General features: G+C 19.2%; 5 protein-coding genes across 5 annotated transcripts; all 5 read left to right on the plus strand.

The window, feature by feature from the left end:
- Positions 1-1467: 1467 nt before the first annotated feature.
- PGSY75_1014100 (hypothetical protein) lies at positions 1468-5775 on the plus strand (the record flags this gene model as incomplete). The annotated part of the gene is made up of 1 exon (XM_018785907.1): positions 1468-5775. The coding sequence occupies one exon, from the start codon at positions 1468-1470 to the stop codon at positions 5773-5775; it is 4308 nt and encodes a 1435-aa protein (XP_018641524.1).
- A 1108-nt stretch (positions 5776-6883) lies between these two features.
- On the plus strand, positions 6884-9693 carry PGSY75_1014200 (putative male gamete fusion factor HAP2; the record flags this gene model as incomplete). The annotated part of the gene is made up of 2 exons (XM_018785908.1): positions 6884-7123; positions 7264-9693. The coding sequence occupies 2 exons, from the start codon at positions 6884-6886 to the stop codon at positions 9691-9693; spliced, it is 2670 nt and encodes an 889-aa protein (XP_018641525.1).
- Positions 9694-12115: 2422 nt separating this feature from the next.
- Positions 12116-19268, plus strand: PGSY75_1014300 (conserved protein, unknown function; the record flags this gene model as incomplete). Its single annotated transcript, XM_018785909.1, has 2 exons — positions 12116-18884; positions 18994-19268. The coding sequence occupies 2 exons, from the start codon at positions 12116-12118 to the stop codon at positions 19266-19268; spliced, it is 7044 nt and encodes a 2347-aa protein (XP_018641526.1).
- A 1120-nt stretch (positions 19269-20388) lies between these two features.
- Positions 20389-21363, plus strand: PGSY75_1014400 (MO15-related protein kinase; the record flags this gene model as incomplete). The annotated part of the gene is made up of 1 exon (XM_018785910.1): positions 20389-21363. The coding sequence occupies one exon, from the start codon at positions 20389-20391 to the stop codon at positions 21361-21363; it is 975 nt and encodes a 324-aa protein (XP_018641527.1).
- A 1253-nt stretch (positions 21364-22616) lies between these two features.
- Positions 22617-26513, plus strand: PGSY75_1014500 (hypothetical protein; the record flags this gene model as incomplete). The annotated part of the gene is made up of 1 exon (XM_018785911.1): positions 22617-26513. The coding sequence occupies one exon, from the start codon at positions 22617-22619 to the stop codon at positions 26511-26513; it is 3897 nt and encodes a 1298-aa protein (XP_018641528.1).
- Between the last annotated feature and the right edge of the window lie 487 nt (positions 26514-27000).

Here is a 27000-nt window from a genome sequence, read left to right on the forward strand (position 1 = left end):
AAATTTTTTTTAAAAAAAAAAAAAAAAATAAAATACAATTTTGTTTTCAATAGTTAAAATTTTTTTTAATTAAAAAAAAAAAAAAAAAAAAATTTTTTTTTTTAATATAAAAAATTTTTTTTTAAAAAAAAAAAAAAAAAAAAAAATTTAAATAGAATAATTTTTTCATTTTTTTCTTTTTTTTTTTTTTTTTTTTTTTTTTTTTTAATTTGTGTACATTTGTGAAAAACACCATATGAAGAAAAAAATTAATTTATTTCTCGGATCGATTTATTGAATTTTTTTCATTCTTATATACATATTAAAATAAACATCGTTGGAAAAAATGAAAACAAAAACTTCCTAATTTCACACTTCTACACAACATTAAAATAGATGAAGAAAAAAAAAAAAAATAGTAAGAAAAAAAATTGTACACAATTTTTTAAAATTTTATTTTTTCCAACAATAAAAAATAAAGAATTAGATACAAATATAAAAAATAGTAAGTTCCTAAAAAAGTGAAAATAAAGGGAAAAATATAAATAAATCATAAGTAATATTTTGTTTTTTTATTTTTTTTTTTTTTTTTTTTTTGTCTATAATATATATTGAGAATCTCAGTTATATTTTATGAATAATACATATATATAGAAATTGACACATATTAATTTTATTTATTTAATCTCTTCTTATGAATAATTAAATTTATAGTATAAACATTTATTATTTTTTTTATAAGTATATATATAATAAATTTTATTCTAAATATAAAATTTTAAATATTATATAAAATTCATAATTATAAAAAAGAAACTATATAATAAAAATATATATATATATATAATTCATAGGTATTGTATAGTTTTCCATTGTCAATATTAATAAATATTTAAAAAAATTTTTTTTTTGTGTTATACATATTATATATTAATTATATATTTATCTATTTTCATATACATGTATATGTTTTTTTTTTTGCAACTATATTGTAGGTTAATTTATAGAATTAAATATATACACACATATATACATATAGATATTTTATTAATTTTTATTATGTTATATATTTTAATTTTTTTTTTTTTTTCTTTTCTTTTTGTTTTAATAGAAATTTGTTATTAAAAATAGGTGTTTGATAGATTTTTCCTAATTTATTATTTTTTTTTTTTTTTTTATACTTCTGATTTCTTATTTGTATTTGTTAGTTATTAATTTTAAAACCGTTTTTATTTACTTTTTTTTAATAATTAAAATATTATATATGTATAATTTTGATGTCTTTTTTTAGGCGCACATATAAATATATATATACACATATTTATTAAATATCTATATATATATATATATATATATATATTTTTTTTTTTTTTATGGTTCACCGTCTCTTTTTGTAGTGAATAAATTTTTTTTTAGGTACATGAATTTATTACAGTCCTATTATTTATATAAAATAATATAGAATTTAATATACGATTAAATTTAATAATGAATCGAATATTTTATTTTTGTTTGTTTACTATTTTGTTCTGGCTATCTCTTGTATCTGGTGAAAATGTTAATAATACAAACGGCAATGAGAAAAATAGGAAAGCTATTTTATTAGCTTTATTAAAAAATTCATTAGTAGATAATAAGGATTATAACAATAGTGAAGAGCTAAAGTATGCATTGGAACATATTCAGAATTCTGAATTATATCCAAAGGATTCCAAAAAATTTGACAAATTTATTGATGAATTTTTTAGTTATTATAATATTCATGTAAAATTTACTGATGAAGAAAAAAGCATATTACATATATCAGGTGTTTTCAAAGAATTCTATGTAGATGTAGACAGTTTAAATAAAGATGAAATGAAAGAATATTTTAAGAAAAATCATGAAAAGGGTCTTTCTTTAATTAATTTAATCGTTCATAGTAATTTAATGATTCAACAATTTGATCATGATATTATGGATAAAAAAAAAGTACATGAACAAAACACAAATACAAATAAAACTTTAGAATATATAACTGATAATTTAAATGATCTAATTAAATTCAAAAATATTCATTTAAATAATAATTCCACTGGAGATTTTATTATCAAATTATATACAAATTATGTGAATTATATTAACCCTTATAAAACGAACCCTTTACCAAATACACCACATTATTACGAACATAATAATTATCATACTAAAGAACATTATATATACGACGAGGAAATAGCTGATCCAAATATGGACAATATAAATACACACAATTATAAAGATGGTTTTCAAGTAATAACTACAAAAGAAGATCAAAAAGAAGAAAATGAAAAAAACGGAAACCATGAAAATAATAATGCAATTAATCCTAAATATATCAATTATGAAAAATCTTATAAAAAAATATTGAATGCTATATTTGAACAATTAGATAAGGTAAATAAAATATTTTCACAAAATAAAAATAATAATAACAGTGATGAAAATGAAAATAATTCTGAATCAAATTCTGGAAAATCAGAATTAAATAATGAAAATAGCCATTCTGTAAAATTATCCAATTCATCACCTGTTTCATCTAACCAAGAATCTTTAATCTTTCCATATACTTATTACAACCCATATTATATGTTCAGACTAACTAATAGTTATAAAGAAAATGATGAAGATTCGAAAAATGAAAAAAACATCAACAATAATGAAGATAATGAGTATGGAAATATGAGCATAGTTTTGGAGAAAATATACCATATATTAAAAGATTCTAATATTAATGAAAATATTATGATCGATAAAATGTCAGCACCACTTATAATGTCTATTATTATAAATTTTATGAAATATATGGTTGAAAAAAATTTTAACCTTCCAGTCTCATCGAAGGATGAAAATAATTTTAATAAATCAAATAATAAAGCATTATTATTACAACAAAATAATAAAGATAAACCAATACATAAAAAAAAAGAAATTAGAAATAAAAAAATACAAACAAAAATGGATGAAATAGATGAAAAGACAAAAAAGAAAATTTCAAATACTATTTATGTAAATGTTGGACAAAGTGGCATTAATGGATTTTTTAACTTTTTTGATTTTAGAGAAAAATCTATAGATCGAAATATGTGCGATTTGTTACATGTAATGGAAGATATGAAAATATTTGATATTTTCCAAACTGTTATATTTATTCAAAAATTTACAGAAAATGTATGTGCATCTTATTGTATGAATATTACCGATGTGCTAGAATTATCACACTATGATATGATATTATATGATAAAATGGTTTTCCATTTTAGTAAGGATGGTATGCTGATAAAGACGGATAAGAAATATTTATTTAATTTAAAAGATTTCGAAAATATACTTAATCTTTTAAATATAAATGCTAATACCATAGCATTAAATTGCCCTTGTAAATTTTATTCCGATGTTAATTATACATATTCTGAACAATATAAAATGAATTTAAAAGGATATCTCCATAAAATAAATGAATTTGATTATATTAATAATTTTTCAGCATCTTATCTTTTAGATCAATTAATAATGTTCCAAGAGAAATTTAATTATATTAAAATGAATGGAGAACTACCTATAGATGATCCAAAAAAAATATATAATATGAATAATGTACATGATACAGCATATTATCATAATTATAGATATTTCCCAACCAAAGATATGCCAAATTTAAATGATAATTTTTATGAACACCTTAAATATCCTGATATAAATACTATTCATATTTATTATAATGCTTCTCCAGTTAAATTAAATGAAGTAAATGATTTAAAAAGTATAATTATTGATGAAATAAAATCCAAAATTTTCTATATTAATTCTTATAGAGTAGGAGATCAATTTTTCCCAACATATAGTAATTTAGGAAAGGATGATCATGATTTAGAATATTCAGCAAAAAATATTTATAAAATATCTAATGAACGTGACGATAATACATTCAATAATAACAACAATGTGGATAACAATAAACATAAGGACAATTATAATAAATATAAAGATAACAATAGCAGATATACAGATAATTATAACAAAAATAGAGATAACTATAATAGACACAAAGATAGCAATAACAGAAATAGGGATAATTACAACAGATATAAAGATAATAATTACTATTATAATAATGATGATAATAATAACTATAATGAAAGAAAACGTTATATCAGAAAAAAAACATACGATAAATTGAGTTATTTTAATTTACCAAGCTTGAAATCTATTTATAATAATAAAATTAATGGAGAAAGTGAAAAATTCTCAAATGATAATGAAGTACCTGAACAAAATGAATGGACTCCTTTAAATAAACCACAAGATTATGAAGCATTTTATAATGAAAAAAAATATCATACAAGTGTATATGAAACTAATGAAGAAGAAAAGGAAAATTTACAAAAATTGAAGGATCAAATTAACATAAAATCAGATATTTTATATAATGATATTGAAGAAAATAAAAATACTGATGATGTCTTATTAATAGAAAATATTACTATAAATAATGGAACTACAACAAATACAATTGAAAATAATAAGGATAGTAATAAGGAAAGTGAAAATTCTAGCACCGAACAAAATGATAATAATAATAATAATAATAATAAGGAAGAAGATATAAGTGAGAACAATAACAAATCAACAGTTACAGGTGACAGTATAGAAAATCCTAATGAACAAACAAATGGTGATCAACACCCATGCACTGAATATAATCCAAGCAAAAGATCTATTAATGCAAAATATTTGATTTTCTTTTTTAAAAATCTTCATGTATGGAAAACAGATTTATTTTGCCAGAATATAAATTATATTAATAACTATTTAAATAGTATACAATATAATAAAACCCTCACATTTGATATATGTTATGAAAAAAATACAGTAACTATATATTTTACTGATAATGTTACTTATACTGTGAAAGTAAACTTAGAATATCTTGTATTTTTATTAGAAAAAATATCATTGATAATGTATGTAGAAGATTTATGTTCTCTCTTTGAAACTGATAAAAAAAGAAATTATAAAAATTTAACTAAATTCTTAGAAAATACAGAACGTATAAATACATTCATAAGAAATCATATGATGTTGTCAAATGAACAATTTGTAAATAAAAATAAATATGCAAAGGAATTAGCAGGCATATCTATATCTAATCTCTTTTATCCTAAAAAAGATATTATTTTAAGATCTACACCTTATAACAATATTATATTAGATGAAAAAGATATATACCAAACTATTTTTATTTATATGGATGATATGTTAACAGAAAAAATGGTAAATGATACAAGTATTACACCTTATGCATTTGTAGTCTATACTAAATCAAAAAAAGACCCTCAAGGAAATAATTTTAAAATTGAACAAAATAAGCATATAACCAAATATTCTAGAAGTGCAATTGATAAATATATTCATTATGAATACAAAAAAATTTCAGAAAACCTAAATAATTTTTTTATGGAATCGAATTCAAATGTTCCTCAATATAATGGAAATTATAAAGAATATACAATAATTGTTTATAATGATAATCCATCTATGGCTAATATTGTACTTACTACTACAATTAATGTATTCAATGTTTCTTTCCTACAAAGCATAATGGAAATGTTATTAAATATTAAAGCCAACCAACAGTTCTTTTCTTATAAAGGAAAATTCATACCAGTCAATGCATTCATTACTTTAGAAAATAAAATCAATTACATATTCTTTAATTATATACCACTTGAAAATTATGTTAATAATGGACATGCAATAGAATTTGAAAATTCATAGATATCATAAAATAAACATAAATAATTTCTATTCATTCATATATTTTTTTTTTTTTAAATTCAAAATATAAAGCAATCTTCAATAGCAATACATATATAATATGTATATAAAATTAACAAAATTCACAGTGAAAATGTTACGTATATATATATATATATATTTACGTACATATATTTTTATTTTTTAAAAACACACTTGATCTAAATTTTTTTATTTTCTCTTAAATAATAGAATTTTAATTTTTTTAAAAATAAATATATATATATATATATATATTTATATACTGTCTTTTATTTATTCATACTTTTTATAATTTACCATTTATAAATACTTAAATTTTTTTTTTTTTCATTAATTTATTAAAGTAATAAAAAAAAATATATAAATTTGAATTATATACTTTATAATCTTAATAAATTTTTTTCAAAAATATATTTTATATATATCAAATTTTTCATATTATACTTAATAAAAGTTTTTAAGATATATATATATATATATATATATATATATTATCCCTTTTTATTATCACCTTCTACAACTTCTAAGGTCATATATATATAAATAGAATAAAAATATATATATATATATATTATACATTAACTAAAATAAAACGTATAAATATATATACAATGATGAATATATTACATTAAAAGAATATCTTACATATATTTCTTTTAATTATTTATAATAAACAAACTTAATTGCACATCTATGTTATACTATAACAATTTTATTATATATATATATATATAATTCAAATAATGTAAGAATAAAAATTTAAGGAGAATAATTAAAATTTTTTCTCATTACTTTTAGACAGAGAAAAAAAAAAAAAAAAATTAAATAAAACAAAAAGATAAATAAAATTACTAACATATATGCATACGTTGTAGTCCACATATCAATTTTAAAATTATAATTTTTTTTTTTTTTTTTTTTTGTTTTAATATTTTCAAGTTCACAAAATATGTATCTATTATATTATAAATTGAAGCCTTCTAATAAATTAACATTTGTAATGACCATATTGAAATATATATATGCAATGAAAAATATTATGTAATATTATTTTTTTCTTTTTTATAATATAATTATAATAATAAAAATGAACAAAAGGAAAAAGACAAAACACTTAAAAGTTAATTCTATATTGAGAATACTTTTTTATTTTTTCCTTATTTCTTTTCTTTTTAGTAATTATAAATTAAATAATTATCTAAGAACAAAATATCCATTCATTCAATTTGTATATTCTTATTCTAAAAAAAAAGTATGTACATCATCTACAGATGATTCCACATGTCGTACTGTCGTTTATGGAGATTTAGATGTTTCTAATAATTCGGTTAGTATTGTTATATAGGTTAATGTAGAAATAGTTTCACGTAAATAAGCATATAATTGAATAATATATATATATATATATATATATATTTGTGTTACTATATCACTTATATGTATTGTTATCCATTCTACTTTTAATAGGTGTTAAGGTTAAAGGTTTTAAGGTCTGAAGGGAAAGGGTATTTTGTTACTATTCGAAGAGACTATGTAACAATATCTTACTATCTAAAATATATGAAAGATATTCCTTTAAAGTATAGAGAAGTAGTAGATATATTTAATAATCATAAATATGAAAAATATACAGAAAAACAAATAAAGGATTTTACTCATAATTGTAGTGCTATTAAAGTCGAAGATGCAAATGATACTGTAGGAGATTTTGCACCTCATTATTATGAATATACAAGAGGAGAATCGTGTATATGCCCTTCATATCATCTTTTTAAAAATGACAATTCAATAAAAAGAGCAAAATTAAAGTGCACTTATTTTAATATGTTATTTACAGATAGTGCTATAGTGTATAGTCGTCATTGTGCTATAATGGATTTGTTTTATTTTTCGGTTTATGAAATTGATTACCCTCCCATATTTAATACATATATAGATATAACAATACAAGAATATACATATGATGATGTATCAGGTATGTCACTGAATAAACATGATTTAGTAACAAAAGAAAAGAAATATGAAATAAATGATTCAATGTCTGAAATAAGAGATGATTATTTTGATCTTTGGTTATTTTTAAGAGGCGAAAGACATGGAAAAAGAACTTTAATTAATTTATCAAATGATTATGTGGTTATTCCATCTTCACCGTTAGATGATGCAGATGTAATAGAAACTGATGTTATGAGAAATTGTGGTTTGAAAGAAGATAATCCAGCTTTAAAAGGATGTGATTATAAACATGAATGTAATATTATACATCCGTGTTTAGTAAAAGCAATGATGTTACCAAAATATCTTTTTGATTTAAGTGGTAAAACATGTAATAAATTAGGTGTATCCTTAAATAAATGGAGAAATTCTGATGGAAATTTTTGTGGTTCTTCAGCTGGATATTGTTTATCTGAGAATTTGTTTAAATATTATTACATACATAAAACATCTGTTGGGAATAAAAAACCTTCGAAATATAAAATTAAAAATATATATGGGTCTGAACCACAGACAAAAGTTTATACATCTGCAAAATTACCTAATTATTTAAAAGATAAGGTAGATAGTAATAATAATAAATCTTATGATATTAATGATATAGATAATAAAATATTTTATAATGAAAACGCTGCTGCACATAGTCATTTTATTGATTACAAATATAATGGAAATCATACTGTTGAAATTAAATTTGAAACTAATGCATTAGAAGTGCATGAAATCAGACCTGTATCATATGGAACTATTACTCATATTACTACACCCAAAGATTGTTCATCAAGTCAAACAAATTCTAAAGAATGTATTCTTGTTGTACATACTTGGAATAATAATAAAAGTATAGGAGCTAACTTCTCTTGTCATGTTTTATGTGTTGATAAAAGTACTCAACAAGTAGCAACACATATTAGTCCTATTAGTAAAATAAATGCATATATTGATGCAAATAAAAATTATGCCTTTTATTTTATTATTAAATTTTTAATAAATAAAAAAATAACAAGTAATTGTACAGCAATACTAAAAGATGCTGATGGGAGGGAATGTTCAAAACTTTCATTTAATTTAACATCTAAAGAAACTATAAATGTAGTAGAATCAGGTATAGTAGTACAACCTGTAGAAAGTGAGGCTCAAATAAATAAATATGATTCTGATGTAACAGGAGTATCTATGGCTCCAACTGATAAATGTGATTGTTATTTGAATTTATTATGTTATATACTTAATTTGAATACATGCGTTTCATATTATACGAAATTAATTAAAGATTACCTTGGAAGATTTGTAACGATAGCCATATTAATTTTTCTTGCACCATCCTTAATACCTCTGTTACCATTTATCATTAAATTTTTTATATCATGTGCATCTATTCCAATGAAATTATTTGCCAACTTTTCTTCTTGGATGGAAAGTAAAAAAAAAAGTAATAATAATAGAAAACAAAATAAAAATTATTTCCAAAGAAAATATGAAAATTTCAAAACAAAGAGAACAAATATGAAGAAAAAAAAAAGTACATCATCTTCCGTCTCTTCTTTAACAACTGTTTCCAGTATTTCTTCAAATAATACAATGCAGAGTGATATAAAAAAGGACGTATCATTTAATGGGGTTAAATCCAATAGGTACAATAAGGAGAATCATAAAAACAAAAAGAAGAAACAAACACGTAACCATAATAAATATAGTGGTACCTCGATAGAGAGTACACTAACAAATACAAGCCCCTCAAGTATACCTGATAATTTAAGTGAATCTCATATAACATCCAATTCAAACAAAAATAATTATTCATCAAAAAAAAAAAACAAATATAATATGCCATATAAAAAAGAACATTCCAGGAAAAGTAAAAGAAAAAAATCTATGGGGATATCTGAATATTCTTCTTAAGAATTACATAAGACAGAAAAAAAAAATAATGAACATGATAAACACATATATATATATTATATATCTATGTGAATTTTTTTTTTGTTTTAATTTTATATAAGGGATATAAACATTTTATATATTTTCACTGGAAGAAGAAAAATAATACAAATAACCACAAGGAACTATAAATATAAGAAAAAGTAAAATAATCTTTTAATATAACTATCTTTGTATTTTTTTTTTCTTTCTTTATGCACATATATATATATATATATATATAATATTAAATATATTTAAAATTTTATTTCCTTCATTTCCTTTGCTCCTAATATGATTTTAAAATTATTTAAATGCATATTTAATTGTTAAACATTTTTCTTTTCATATTTTAAATGTAATATATTATGCTTATAACAATTATACTTATGTGCTTAACTTTTATATTTTTTAAAAATTGAACTTTATTTATAATACCTTATATTAATAAAAAAGAATTTCTTTTTTTCTTTTTTCTTTTTTCTTTTTTCTTTTTTCTTTTTTATTATGAAACAAATAAAGCAGAAAATTAATGAAAAAGAAAAAAAAAGTAAAAAAACCATAAAATAGTATGATAAAATATATAACTTATAACATGTCACCTTTTATATTTACATTATTCAAATGAAGAATAATTTTTTTTTTACACCCTTTAAGCTTTTTATTAAAAACTTTTTTTTTTTTTTTTGTTCTAATATAAATAATTCGCGTAAAAGTATAAACGTGTTATATTTACATGTATGTATGATTTTATCAGTTTTATGTATATATTATATCAAGTGTGTGAATTTAAGTTCATAAATTTTTATAATATATATCTTTGTTTATTTTAATATATATATATATATACGTACAGAAAAAAAATTATGTGAATAAATTTATATATAATTTAAACCTTTCCATATTACATGAAATATTATTGTGTGGATGTTTAGTATATATAAAAATAAATAAGATTAGTTTTATGCTTAGGCTTATAAAAAATAATATATTGAAAAATATTGAGTTTATATATTTAAAAATCAAAGTTTTTTTTTTTTTTTTTTTTTTTTTTTTTGAGTTAAAATAACATGTATATATTAGTTTTTTTTAATATAGATCATACGCTTTCAAAAATATATAATATATATTACATATTCACATATATAAATATATATTATATATTTTATTTTTTTCTTTTTCGTATTCCTATTTGTTTTTAATTTATATTTAAAATTTTATTTTCCTATTATAATAAACATTATAACTATGTTACAATATATTATATATATATATTATGTGTTATATATTACAGCATATATGATTATATTCTTAAATTTGCTTCATATATATAATTAATTAATATATTTACCTTCATTTATATTTTCCAATAAAATATTTAATATTTTCTTTATAATTCAAATAGTAAATACGTATTAATTACTAAAATATTCTTAAACTTGTATGTATTTTTATATGTTTTATAACTTTTTATACATATATATACTCTGAAGTATTTTTTTCTTCCTTTTCCCTTTTTTTTTTTTTTTTTTCGTACCAAGTTTTTATATTTTATTACATTATTATATATGTTATATAAATATATATATATATATATATGATACTTATAAATAATTCCACATATAATATATATATATATATATATATATATTATATATATTTATATATTATGGTAAAATTACGATAAGACAAAGAATAGCTTATTACATCCAAATATACTTATACTTATGCTTCTTTTTTTTTTTTTTTTTTTTCTTTTTATAGTTATATAAAATATTTATATTAGTGATTAATATAAGAATTTTTGTTAGATATAAATGATATTAAATATATTTTACGAAAAAAACAAAAATTAAGAAAAAATAAATTGCTGATTATATATATGTTATAAGAATATATATAATGTATATAAAGTAAAATAAATAATATGTAGATATAATATATAATACTTATAGTTATTTATGTTATATATATATATATATATATAGGAAATTTTTTTTCAGTGTTTCCTTTAAATAGTATAATAGGACATATATATATATTATATTGTGTATATTTAAAATTTTTCCACTTTTTGAATTTATTATATAACATTTTTATAAGATATTAAAGTTGGGAACAAATAATATTATTTTCGTCATATATATATTTTTTAATTTTTTCTTGATATCATATATATATATATATATATATATATATATGTATATGTAATTGCTAAGCTGTGATTAAAAAAAAAAAAAATATTAGTATTTTATTTATTTTATTTATTTCATTTATATTATTTTTATATTTATTTATTTTTATTTTTTTTTTGGTGAACATTATAGTTTAAGTATTGAAAATGAATAGTTGTGTTTTTTTAAAAAAAATATATATGAATGAAAAATATGTTGAAGTATACATTATGGATACAGGAAAATTGAATGAACCAAAAGAATTAATTGAAATAAATAAAATAAATAATATTTTTTCATATCCCTTTTCTTTTTTTAACTTTATAAATCATCACAATTTTGTTTTACATATATTTCGTGTGATGCATATATCATCATATAGTATAATGGACCTCAATGATGACAAATATGATGAAAGGCAAATAATAGACACAAAAAGAATTATATACAACAAATATATGATGAGGGTAAAACAAAATATATACAACTGCAAAATGAAAAAAGAAGGATTAAAATATATTCCTAATAATAATATATGTTCTTTATTATATACTGGTGGCCATATAAAAATCTCTGTTCTGTTAAAAAGAAAAAATATTTTTACAATTAATAAATATTTTAATAATATAATAAATATTATGAAGAAAAAAGGATATAATGAAGAAAATGTCAAATGGTGTATTATTATATGTGGCAATGAAAATTTCAAAAAATATATATTTTACAAACAATTAGAAAATGTAATATATAAAAAAATATGTAACTATAAAAATATGAAAAATGAACGACTTATTATGTTATTTAAAAATCAGCATATAGTAGATAATAATATAGAATTATATATTTATTATTATAAAATTATATTCTTATTATTATTAATATTAGAACACTGGAATATTTTATACTTACAATTTTGTATGTTTGTATATAAATATATAAATATATACATAAGTATGTTTCATTACACATCATTTTTGATGTATCATTATTTTGATGAAATGAAATTGAATAATCTTATTAAAAGATTATATCAAAATTTAATATCATTTAATAATTTTATTTTTTTTGATAATGAATATAATTATGAGATAAATGATGAAAAAAAATATTTGTCCATATTATATATATTGATAATAAATACTCATATTTATAGAAAAGGAGAATTAAATAATATTAACAAAATAAATAATTTATTTTTACATTTTTTACAATATAAAAAAATTGCCATAAAAGCATATAGAGTGAACCAACTAAAATCATATAAAATGACTTACAAAATAGATAATATATTATTATATATTTCTCTCATTATAATTTCTCATTATGTTACTATTCTTAATCTTAATACTATTGAATTGTTCATAATCCATATACATTTATGTATAAAAAAATATTTGAATCAAAATGAATTAACCTCAGAAAATGTAATAATACCATTTTATATTGTATGTATGGAAAAAAAAAGAGGAATATCAAAATTACATGAGTCCTATAAGAATTTAATAATTTATCTAAATTATAATTATATATTTATTCTTTTTGTAAATGCATCAAATTACAAAAACTGCAATAGTAATCATCTTTTCTTTGTGAATAAAAAAACATCCTCAACGTTTAATACAAATTATGATATTTCAATAAGAACTCATAATGATTTTATATACAACGCTTTATCATTTCATGGAACAAATATGTTGCTATGTAAATATAAATCACAAGGAGAACATATTCATAATAATATATTTAATAATAATAATTCAAAATTATATGAATCTTTTGTTTCTTTATTGAATAAACAAAATTTCTCTTCCCTATACATGAACAAACTGTTATATTGGAGTGCACTATTAAAAACATTATATTTTATATGTAATTCAAAAAAGTCTACCATTTATGTTACCTTTAAATATACAAATACATATCATCTTTCACCCGTATTATTGATTGTTCATATATTTTATTATATTATAAACCATAAGAAATATTCACAGAAATTAACAAAATTTGAAAAGGATCTCATACACGCAACATGTACACCTATGTTATATATTATATATAATTTTTTCTTAATCATATTAAACCACATAAAGGCATTAGTAAATTTTATACTATTATGTATATATCATTTTTCTATATATTCCATACTTATATTGATAAAATATAAATTTTTTTCATTTGCCAATATGAAGAATAAAAACAAGAATGAACGAATATCACTAGAGTATTATAATATAAATGAAATAGACAGAAAGATGTTTTTATTTAATTATGAAGATATAGAGAAAGGTAAAGATTCTATCAATAAATTACCCATTCTTAACCAAGGGAAAAAACAAAAGAAAAAAAATATAATATCATCTGTCAAATATAATTATGAACTGAAAAGTTATAATACTAATAATGAAAAGAAAATACATTCATATAAACATTATATTAAAGGTAGGAAATTGAAGAATATAAGTATATCTGATCAAAATGATAAGGATAATAATAATAAAATTAACGCAAATTATATCAATAATGAAAATGATATGTTATATAAGAGGTATCATAATATGAGTAAATATAAACAATATTGTAATAAAGACACATATATTAAAAAAGTTATAGGAAAGAAGGGAGAAAAATGTACAAATATAAAAGGTGAAAAAAGACCATGTTATAATTTTAATTATATGCCACCATTGTTGTGGATTTATAAAATATTAAATTATGAAACTAATTACAGATATAACATTATAAAACATTCCCATATGTTTTGTAAGGCAAGAATGTGTACATCAGATAAAACTAATAATTTATCTTATAGAAATAAAAAATCACAAAGTTATTCAAACAAAAGGAAGAATAAAAAAAGCAAAACCAATGATCGTGATGAAAGGAATAAAAAGGAAACAAAAAAAAAAGGTAATATTAGTGAGTCTGATTTTGATTTAGAATCAGATTCGGATGATGAAGAAGAGCAAGATGAAGATGAAGATGAAGAGAAAGATGAGGAAGAAGATGATGAAGAAAATGAAAAGGATGACCAGAAAGAAGGAAAGGAAGAAGATGATGAAGGAGACGACGATTATGATGATGATGATGTCTATGATAATGACGACTATGATGATGACGACTATGATGATGACGATGATAATGATGATGATGAAGACGATGATGACGATGATGATGATGATGATGATGATGATGATGATGATGATGATGATGATGACGATGATGATGATGATGAAGAAGAAGATACCAGGGGAGAAACGGATGACAATATATGTGAAAAAGAAGAACTAGAAGATGATGATGACACATATGAATATAGTGATGAGGATAGCACACATAAAGATAGCAATAAAAAAAGGAGAAGGAAAAAACGAAATAATAAAAAAAGTAAAAGAAAGAGAAAGAGAAAATGTAAATATGATGATTATTATGATGATAATGAAAATGAAGATATTAGAAAAGAAAATGAAAAAGAAGAAGAAAGTTATTACAATAAGAAGAAAATTTTATATCTGGAGAAAAAAAATAAGAAATTTAAACACAATTATATATATTTAAAGAATTTATTTAAGGAAAATATATGTATTAATACATTAAATGTTTCAAATTTTATATCTGTTAGTAAGGACAAATTAACAGCTACATACACTGCTTGGGGAAAGCATACGGATATAGCATGTGTTCAAGTTAATAAATGTGCCTTAAGAGATTGTAGTATATATTATTTTGAAGTGGAAGTATTAAATTGTAGCAACTTTTCTAAAATAGTTATTGGAATGACAAACAAAAATTATACTATTAATAAGAATCCGGGTTCTGAATATAATTCATTTGGTTATAAAAATGATGATGGAAAAAAAATTATTGATGGAAAGATTGAAAATTATTGTAATGGATATACCAAATATGATATTATTGGATGTGGTATTAATTATTTTGACAATAGTGCATTCTTTACAAAAAATGGAAAATATTTAGGTAAGGCATGTACCATAAATTTTAAATATGATTATTATGCAACTGTTGGTTTAAGTACATTAGGAGATCGTATTAAATTTCATTTAAACAATTTCTGTTTTGATATTTATAATATGATATATGAAGAAAGTGAAAAAGAAAGAAAAATAATTAAATCAATATATGTACAAAAAGATATATTTTCTGATATCATTAAATCTCATTTGATAAAATGTGGTTATTTTAACACGTACAAATCTTTTATGAATTATTTAGAAAAAAATAAATATATTGATGACAATAATAGTACTGAAAGTTCTACGAATCATAACAATGGAATGGATGGCAATATATTTCCAAACAAAAGGAATACATCCAATAATTCACAAAAGAAAGTAGAGAATTCTTCAAATAATAAAAATGAGGAGGAAAAAAATAATAAGAATAACAAAAAAGAAATGAAAAAAGAAAATGAAAAAGAAGAAATGGAAAATAATAATAAAAGTCCTGAAGGTAATCAAGTAAAAATCGAAAAAGAAGAAAAAAAAAAAAACAAAAGTGATATAAACATTAACATAAAAAATAATACTATGAAAAATGTAACAGAACAGAATCCATACAAATCTGTTACTTCAGAACAATTAGATGTTACAGCAGAAGAAAATGAAAATAAAAAGAAAAAAGATAGTGAACACGAAAATAATGAAAAAAATATATTAAATTCTATTTTGAAAAATTATTTGAATGTTTGTGATAAATTCGATAAGAATAAAAAGGTAGACGAAGAAAAAACTGAAACTAATAATGCAGTTATGTTGAATGAACCTGATAAAATTTCTATAGTAATGCCTCCAGGTAATGAAAAAGAAAAATGTCATGATAACAAAACAATGGGAATAGAAGGGGATAACCATAAGGAATATGTTATAGATGGAAATGAAAAGCATTTGGAAGAGGAGAAGTTAAATAAAAAGGAAATAAATGAGGAGAAGGAAAATTTTAATAAGGAAGAAAAAGAGAAAAAAGACGTAGATGATGTAAAATGTGTAAAAGATATGAAAGGTGTGGAAAATGTGAAAGGTGTGGAAGATGCAAAAGATTTGAAAGATGAGAAAGATATAAAAGATGTGCAAGATGCCAAAGATTTGATAGATGCAAAAGATTTGAAAGATGCGAAAGATGAGAAAGATTTGAAAGATGCAAAAGATGGGAGAGGAGAAAAGGACTTAAAAGGAGACGTTGCAAAAAATGAACTTGTGGAATGTGCATCCAATATGTTAAAAGAATACAATTTTAGTAATTATAATTATCCAGGTGTCAGTTTACAAAATGCCTTATGGGCATCAAGCAAAAATAGTTTAAGTAATATAATAAATATAAGAAAAGATTCAAGTTCTATATTATTGAATAGATTAAGAAATAAAAGGAGTCTAACATCTAAAGATGATTTCAATGTATTAACAAGTAGTTTTATGAATGCTAAAAAAGATGCCAAAAAAAATGATAATGATATTAATAAGAAAATACATGTTCTTCTAAAAGAAAAATCTAGTATTTTTAAAAATGAAAAAAAAAAATTATGTAAGAAAGGAAGTAAGTGTTATTCTAATGACAAAGAATATATTACTAAATATTTTATGAATTTATATTTATCTGAAGATAAGTTAAATAAAATGATCGATTCTTTAGAAACTAGATATATCATCAGAAATAATATTATGGAAGGAAATATTATAAATGTATTGAATATATTAGAAGAGGAATATTCAGAAATGTTTACGAATGAACAAGCTATATTTAACATAGCCATGTTATATACACAACAATTAATAGAAATATTGAAACCAAATAAAAAATATATAAAGTCTTTATCATTAAGAAAAAGAGAAAGTGATAAAAATAAAAATAGAGAAATTTGTAATAATTGTGAACTAGGAAAAAACAAATATAATGATAGTTTATGTAGTGATAGTAGTTATAAAACATATAACACTTTAAGTGATAATCATTTTTATGATGATATAAAAACCGAATACAATTCTTCAGATAGTTTATTCTGTGATGAAGAATTATCATTTGTTGATAAAAAAAATAATGTAATAATATCAAAACTAGAAAAAGTATATAATGGAGAATATAAAAAAAATAAAAAAAATCACAAAATGAAACATAATAATGATAAAAAAGAATATGGAAATGATAATAAAAAATTAAATGATGGTGAAAAACATAATATAAATGACATGAATAATAATGTAAATAATGGTAATAATAATATGAATATATTAAACAATAACTCAAAAAACACAAAAGGAGATATGAATGATATGGTATCATCTAATACACTAAATATACATACAACAAACGATAAAGAAAATAACATAATAAAAGAAGAAAATATAGGAGAAAACAACATAGATTCCTATAATAAAGATAAAAAAAATGAATTACATAATGAAGATTTTTTAAAAGAAAAGAAAATGGAACAAATTATATATCAAAATATTTGTTCGAATTATGACGAAAATTTTTCTAGAACAAATAATTTGCAGGAAGATTACAAATCCCATTTTAATAAGTTATTGAAACAATATGAATTTTTTAATGACGATAATCCATATAAAAATAAATGTAAAAGGAATAATTATAAAAATACATACACAGAACAAAATTATATATCTTCTAGTTCACATGAAGACATATTTTCTGATTCTGATAGCAATGATTCAAATTTTAATGAAAAGTTTTATGAATATAATGATATCAATTTTGATCAAATATATCAATATATATATAAAAACAAAATATCATCAAACAATCAACAATTAAAATTTAAAAAGGATCATATGTATTTAGCTCTCTTATGGATAAAAGAAAAATTATCTTTATTTAATAAATATAATTTACTTAATGTCAGACAGTGTATTCTAGATACTACTTCTCTAATAGCTTATCATAAACCATATAAAGAGAAATTAGTTCGTATGTTCTTTTCTCGAAATAGAAATTTATTAACTTTTAATTCTATAAACGAAGGAATATTAAGTAATAAATAAATAAATATATATATATATATATATTTGTATCTGTTTGTATACACTTATCTTGTTAGCACTAACCCATATATTACATTTCTACTTTTTTTATTTTACAGATATATGTTTAAACGTTCCCGTCTACTCCCCCATGGAAATAATGGTCAAACACTTGATTTTATGCAGGAATTTATTACGTGAGAAAAAAGGTAATATCGGTATTATTTATGATTGCAGTTATGTGTGTCAACCTTATAAAAGATACATGATAAAAATAAAAAATAACAAAAAAAAAAGAAGATACTTTAAAGAAACAAGTACGAAATTAAAAAACGAAAAAAATTCACTAAATGGAAAACTCAATGATGATAAAAGATTATCTATATTTCAATAATTATATTTTTATATGAACAAATAAAAATTGCATCTTATTATATAAAATAATTATATAATTTTTTTCCCCTTTTTATTTTATTTTTTTTATTATTATTATTATATATTATTTTTATTTTCATATTGTAGAAATTTTAATAATATTATGTGCTTAACAGCACATTTTTGTTTTTTCCTTTAATTTTTTTTTTCTTCATAAATATTAAGCACGTATTTTTATATAATATATATATTATATATTAATATATATGTTATAATTTTTGAACTTAACAATTTTTAAAAAATTAAAACATGTTGCAAATATAAATATATATTTATTTTTTAAGTAAACGTTCATATGGCATATTTTTATATAATATAAATTATTATTAATATATTCATATAGGTAACAATTACCATTATTATATAATATAAATATATATAATACATATAATATTTACATATTATTTTTAATACTAACTTTGATTGGCTTTTTTTGTTATACATACAAAAATAAATTATACATATATATATATATATATATATATATATATATATATATAATATATTTTATTTTTATTATATGCTTGATAATATTATGATTCAATGATAATTTTTAATAAGGTATTAAACATAATTTGACATTTTTTGATATTTTTGAAATATCTGTAAAATACTCCAAAAGTTACGTTATATTGTTATTATTAACATTAGTTTGGGTATTTAAATAAAAAGGAAAATTATTAAAAAGAAATATAAATATAAATATAAATATACATATAATATATATTTATATTAATACAAAATTTATTGTAAATAATGTAATAAATTATATATATTTTTTGATTTATAATATTTATCATGAAATACTTATAATAACATTATGTAAATTAAAATGTCATTATATATACATTTCGTCACAATGTTAATAAGTTGAGAAATAATAAATTAAAAACGAAAAAAATAGAAAAAAAAAAAAAAAAAAAAACTATATATAAATGTAAAAATATATCCACAAAGAAATATGTAAATGTATTATATAAGTGTTGTAATCCTTTTGGAAGCAAAATTAATGTGAAAGATTGCTTTTTCTTTTTAATTTCGTTTTATATATTTGATTAAAAAAAAATATTTATATTGTGATGGAAAATAATTCAACAGAAAGATATATATTCAAGCCTAATTTTTTAGGTGAGGGTTCTTATGGTAAAGTTTATAAGGCATATGATACGATTTTAAAAAAAGAAGTTGCAATAAAGAAGATGAAATTAAATAAGATAAGTAATTATATTGATGATTGTGGTATAAATTTTGTTTTATTAAGAGAAATTAAAATAATGAAGGAAATTAAACATAAAAATATTATGAGTGCTTTAGATTTATATTGTGAAAAAGATTATATAAATTTAGTAATGGAAATAATGGACTATGATTTAGCTAAAATAATTAATCGGAAAATTTTTTTAACAGATAGTCAAAAGAAGTGTATACTTTTACAAATTTTAAATGGTCTAAATGTATTACATAAATATTATTTTATGCATCGAGATTTATCACCAGCAAATATATTTATAAATAAAAAAGGAGAAGTCAAATTAGCTGATTTTGGTTTATGTACAAAATATGGTTATGATATGTATTCAGATAAACTATTCAGAGATACATATAAAAAAACTTTAAATCTTACAAGCAAAGTTGTTACATTATGGTACAGAGCACCAGAATTATTACTGGGAAGTAATAAATATAATTCATCTATTGATATGTGGAGTTTTGGTTGTATTTTTGCTGAACTATTATTACAAAAAGCTCTGTTCCCAGGAGAAAATGAAATTGATCAATTAGGAAAAATATTTTTCCTTTTAGGTACTCCTAACGAAAATAATTGGCCAGAAGCTCTTTGTCTTCCTCTATATACAGAATTTACAAAAGCTACAAAAAAAGATTTTAAAACATATTTTAAAATAGATGATGATGATTGTATTGATTTGTTAATGTCATTTTTAAAATTAAATGCTCATGAACGTATCAGTGCAGAAGACGCTATGAAACACAGATATTTTTTTAATGACCCTTTGCCATGTGATATATCACAATTACCTTTCAATGATTTATAAATAAGCATTATTTTCGTATTCCAATTTTTTTTTTTTTTTATCATTTTTATGTAATTTGACCATTTTTTGTGAAGATATATATTATTTTAATTAAAGGTATATGATTCAAATGAAATATATATATATATATATATATATATATATATCATGAAATAAATGAAAAAAAAAAAAAAAAATGTTTATATATAATGTTTTTATATATCCATTTTGAGAATAATTAACACATATATATATATTCTTTAAAAATATTTATATTATTTAGTCACTGTTTTTTTCATTTCATTTATTTATGATTATTATATAAATATCTCTCCAATCATTTTGTTTTACATTCTATATTTATATTGCTATTATTTTATGTAATAAATTTATATTATTTTTTAAATATATATATATAAACATATATAATATATTTTTCATTATATCTATGTCTTTATTGACCTTTTTTTGAAGTTAAAAAAAAAAAAAAGAAAAATTCAACCATTTTTTTAAGTATATATACATTAATGTATTTTATATTTTTTTATATTATTTTATTTAATTTTTTTTGATATGTATTATTATTGTAAAAGAGAAGTCTACATAATAATATATATATATATATATATATTTTTTTTTTCTAATTGATATTTATAGTTTATTCATATTATTATATATTTATGATTCTATTATTCAGTTATTATAAAATTGATGAATATAATTCCTACTATGTATTTTATAATATCTGTATTAATCATATTATATTATATATATATTTATATATATAAGTATTATAAGGTATTCATAATAATATCTATATATATAAGTATTTTTTTTTTTTTTTGACTTGTTAATTAAAAAATTTCATTAAAAAAAACCATAAATAGATATTTATGAAAAAATTTTTGTAATAAAAACCTTTTACATAACAACAAAATTAAATAAATAAATAAATATATATATATATTTTAATATTTTAAAGGAAGGAATTTTTTTTTTTTTTTTTTTTTTTTTTTATATCTTTAATTTTATATAATAAATTATATCTTATAATTAAGATATGATAAAATAAATATGGTTAAATTTTTTTTTGTTATAAAAAAGTAAAATATGAATTAATAAATAAAAATATATATGATTATATATATATAATGATATTTATTTAACTTTTTCAATGTATTATATATAAAGTATAGATGATAAAATATCTTAATGTATGATAACATAGAATTTAATAACCTAGAAGATATGGAAATTTAGAAAAAGAAGAAAAAATGTATAATAATAACAATATATTTGAAATATATAATGAAGATGCAAAAAATTCATGTAATAACTATGAATGGAAAAGTTTAATCAAAGAAGGTTCAGATAAATGTATAGGTTCAAGTGATGAAGAAGAATTATTTGATAATTTTAATAATAAAAATCGTATGTCTTATAATAAGAAAGAAAGATATGTAGAAATTATAAAGAAAATATGTGTAGCTAACGATTTAAAACATTTTAATTACTATATTAATAATTATGAAAAAATAAAGAATATTAAAGGTATAAAAGTTCGAGGAGAAAATAGAGTATGGGTTTTAATTTTATGCTTGAATTTTATATATTGTAATTTGAATGATGATATTATGACTATCCAAGAATTGAAATATCAGATTAAAAGAAATATCAATAAGAAAAAAGTGTATTGTAAACATCTTGCTAAAATTATATATCTTATTTGTAATAAATTAGAAATAAAAAATTTCATAACTAATGATTTATTACCCTTTATGCAAAAATGCATTAAGAATATTATTATGAAAATGAAGAATATACAGAATAATATAGATAATAAAGAAAGGATGAAAGTTGAAAAAAGAGTAAATATCTTTGATGATATTTTTGATTTTATTAATAATGAATCAAATGATGATAATATGGACATATTAAATTTAAAAAGAAAAAATAATGACAATGATAGTTATAATAATTATAATAATGATGATGATAATAATAAATATAAAACAAATATGTTTTCAAATACAAACAAGACAGATAACGAAGAAAAACATAAATCCCTTCTTGTCAATGAAAAATATGTTGAAAGAAGAAGAAAAAAAAATAAAATAAATGAAAATGATTATGATAATAAAAATACAATTAATAATAATGATGATAATACAAATATACATGTGAATACTTTTGAAAATTATAAAAATGGAAATATCAATAATAAAGAAATTTTAGATGATATAAATTTTTTTGAAGATTCAAATGATGATGGTTATTCATCTATATTTGAAGATGAAGATAATAAATTGAAAAATGAAACAAGGTTTAATGATTGTATTCCGAATTATATTTTTGATAATGTAATAAAAAGTAGTACTACTTATAATACTAATATTAATATGATTGAATATATGAATGATAATGTTTATTATATGATAAATGATAATAATAATAATAATAATTATAATAATATTAAGGAATCAAATAGTGTTAATAATAAATCCTATAGTTATACTAGTAATAATATTAATGAAAATGTTTCTCCTAAAGATGATAATAATAATAATAATAATAATCTATGTAATGAATTCATTTCATCAAAACGTTCTGTTAATGATAACAAAAAAAAAAGAGATTCACATAAAGAAATGGAACAAAATCTTTTAATTCAACATTTAGAAAAGAATGTTAATTTGTTATCCTTATATTCATGTGTGATATATTCTCTTTTTTTTTTATGGAATAAAAATGACAATATGGATACAAATTTATATGATAAATCAAGTAGATGTAGTGGGAAAAATTTACAATATTTCGTTTGTTCTTCTATTATTATAACTTTTAATGTTTTTAATATAAATATAAAAGATCATCTAATTTGTATTTCTTTAGATGTTGTACAAAAAATAATGATATCTAAGAAAAAAGAAATGTTAATATTTTTTCACAATACTATTAATGAATTTTTAGGTTTTCCTATGAATCCTAATTATAAAGATGTATTTCTTTATTTGCGTGTTATTTGCAGTAATTATATATTATTACAAATGTATCTATTTTATATTATTTTAAATAATAACATTATTAATAACAAAAATAATTTCTCTTTCTTATTTAAACGTATTCAATTATATATATCAAAATTATTTTTATATATCCAGAACGATTTTCTTAGTATATCAGACATTTTAGTAGATCATAATTTTATATTTCAATCTGAAGATAATTATAAAAATATTCAATACCTCTTATCTGAGAATTATGATAACATGAATTTAAAGAGGTTCATAAAAAATATAGTAAAAAATTACTTATCAGAAGAGGAAAAAATTATATATGGGCAATATTCTTTTGATGACTCATATAATATTGATTTAAATAATATTAATGAGTATTTATCGAAAATGTTAACATACAATCTTATACATAAGGAACAAAATAAACCTATAGTGAATATTAATTCAATATTTAATAATGATAATTATGAAACGTTCAATTTACAAAATGAGAGTATGATGAATTATCACCAGAATTGTAATAATGTTGTTTATAATGAGGAGATTCATATAGAAGAATATATGAACCATGGAAATAAAAAAACTAACATAGTAAGTAATAATAATAATAATAATAATAATAATAATAATGAGCATAATGTTTCTCTCATTAAGAATGATTACATTAATAATGATAATATAAAAAATAATGTTTTAAATTATTCTCCTAAGAATATAAAGAATAATATTAACCAATCTATAAATTCAGACCTTAATCATAATCTAAAAGATTCATTGGATTCGTGTGATTTACAAAACTTTTTAATAAGTATTATAAATATAAAATGTGATGATTTTTCAAAATATATAAATAAACAAAATAATAGAAATATCAAAAATGACAAATTGCCTTCCGATTTTTTTTCGTATCTACACATTTTGAAAAAAATAAACATGTCCACTATAAATGATACCAATATGGAAATTATATGTTATTATAATATAAAAATTGTGGTACAATATATTTTTTTTAATGTTATAAAAAATATTTTATACAACTGTTATTCTTCAAATTTTTTTAGTCCAAACAAGTTACATAGTTCACTTTGTATTCGAAAAAATTCCCAACATGATATTGGAGAATATAAAAACCAAATGGAAGAAGAAAATATTAAGCAATATTTTAAAAGTAAAATAGCCAAAAAAATTAGTAACAAAAATGATATAATAAATGAAAAATATATTTTACAAAAAACCTTTTTTTTTACATGTGATCAAATATATTATATACAAAATTTTACAAAGAACAAATTATCTAAGCAAAATATATCTATGATATTAAAAGAAAATAATATTATAATAAAAAATGTTGAAGAATTATTAGAAAATGATTTAAAAAATGATAAGATAATGAAACAAAAAGATTTTATAGGAATATCAAAAAAATCCCTTGAAGATCTTGAATATTCAACTGTTACGTGTTCTGGGACTAAAAATAATAAATCTGTGTCAAATTATAATGAAGATGGAAAATTATGCAATTTATCCATTCAAGAATATAACAAACAATACAATAATAATAAAAAAATAAAAATAATGTTATATAATTATGATATATTAAAATATAATTCTAATAATGATTATAATAATTATACCTATTTTAAGAACACATGTGTGCATTTTTTTGATTATATATATAATATAAAAATGATGAAAGAATATAATGATTTAAAAGAAAAAATTTGCCTAAATAAAGAATTTAATATATTATTCAATATTCTTAATAAAATGAATTATTCATTTGCATATAGAGATAAAAAATTAATAAAAATGAATGATTGTCTTTATCATACATATCACATTATAGGTATAAAAAAATTATCAAATATAGGATATATTTTTAATTTTAAAAATGAATTAAATGATAATTTTTCAAAAGTTTTAAAAACAAAAATTTCAAACATTTTATCCATAGAAGATATATATTTTTTATTTAATAGATTCTTCTATTTTTTACTTATGTACATAAGAAAATTCTGTTGTTTTTCAAATAAAAAAAATAATAACATTCTTCAACATGAAAAAGAAACATTTGTGAATAGTGTATGTAACTGCAAACAAGATAACTGTTGTTATAAAATAAAAACAATTGTGCTGATAAATAATATTCAATAAATTATGAAAATCTATACATATATATACGATCTATAGATGTTTTTTTTTCTTTTTGTTTGTATATTTATTATAATTTTTTTTATGTTATTATAAAATTTTGATCATGAATTATATATATATATATATATTATATATTTTTTTTTTTTTTCTGTGATTCATATGAACTAAAAAATTCATATCCATTTTTAATTGATATATATATATATATATATTAAAAACGTTAATCATTTTGTTTTTAAAATAATAAAAGTACAATAAAAAGGTTAAAGCAAAAAAGAAAATTTATAAGAAAAAAAAATATACTTTTTAAACTATTTGCAAAATATAAATTAACATCATTTAAAAAATTGTGAAATGTTCTTTTATATATATATATATATATATATATATATATATACAACAAAAATAACATAAAAAAAAAAGTTGTAATAAAAATAATATATATATATGTATATTTCTTTTTGATTATTGTTATTTCTAAATGATC

The sequence above is a fragment of the Plasmodium gaboni genome, chromosome 10 (genome assembly GCF_001602025.1).
Source record: "Plasmodium gaboni strain SY75 chromosome 10, whole genome shotgun sequence".
Classification (NCBI taxonomy): Eukaryota; Apicomplexa; class Aconoidasida; order Haemosporida; family Plasmodiidae; genus Plasmodium; species Plasmodium gaboni.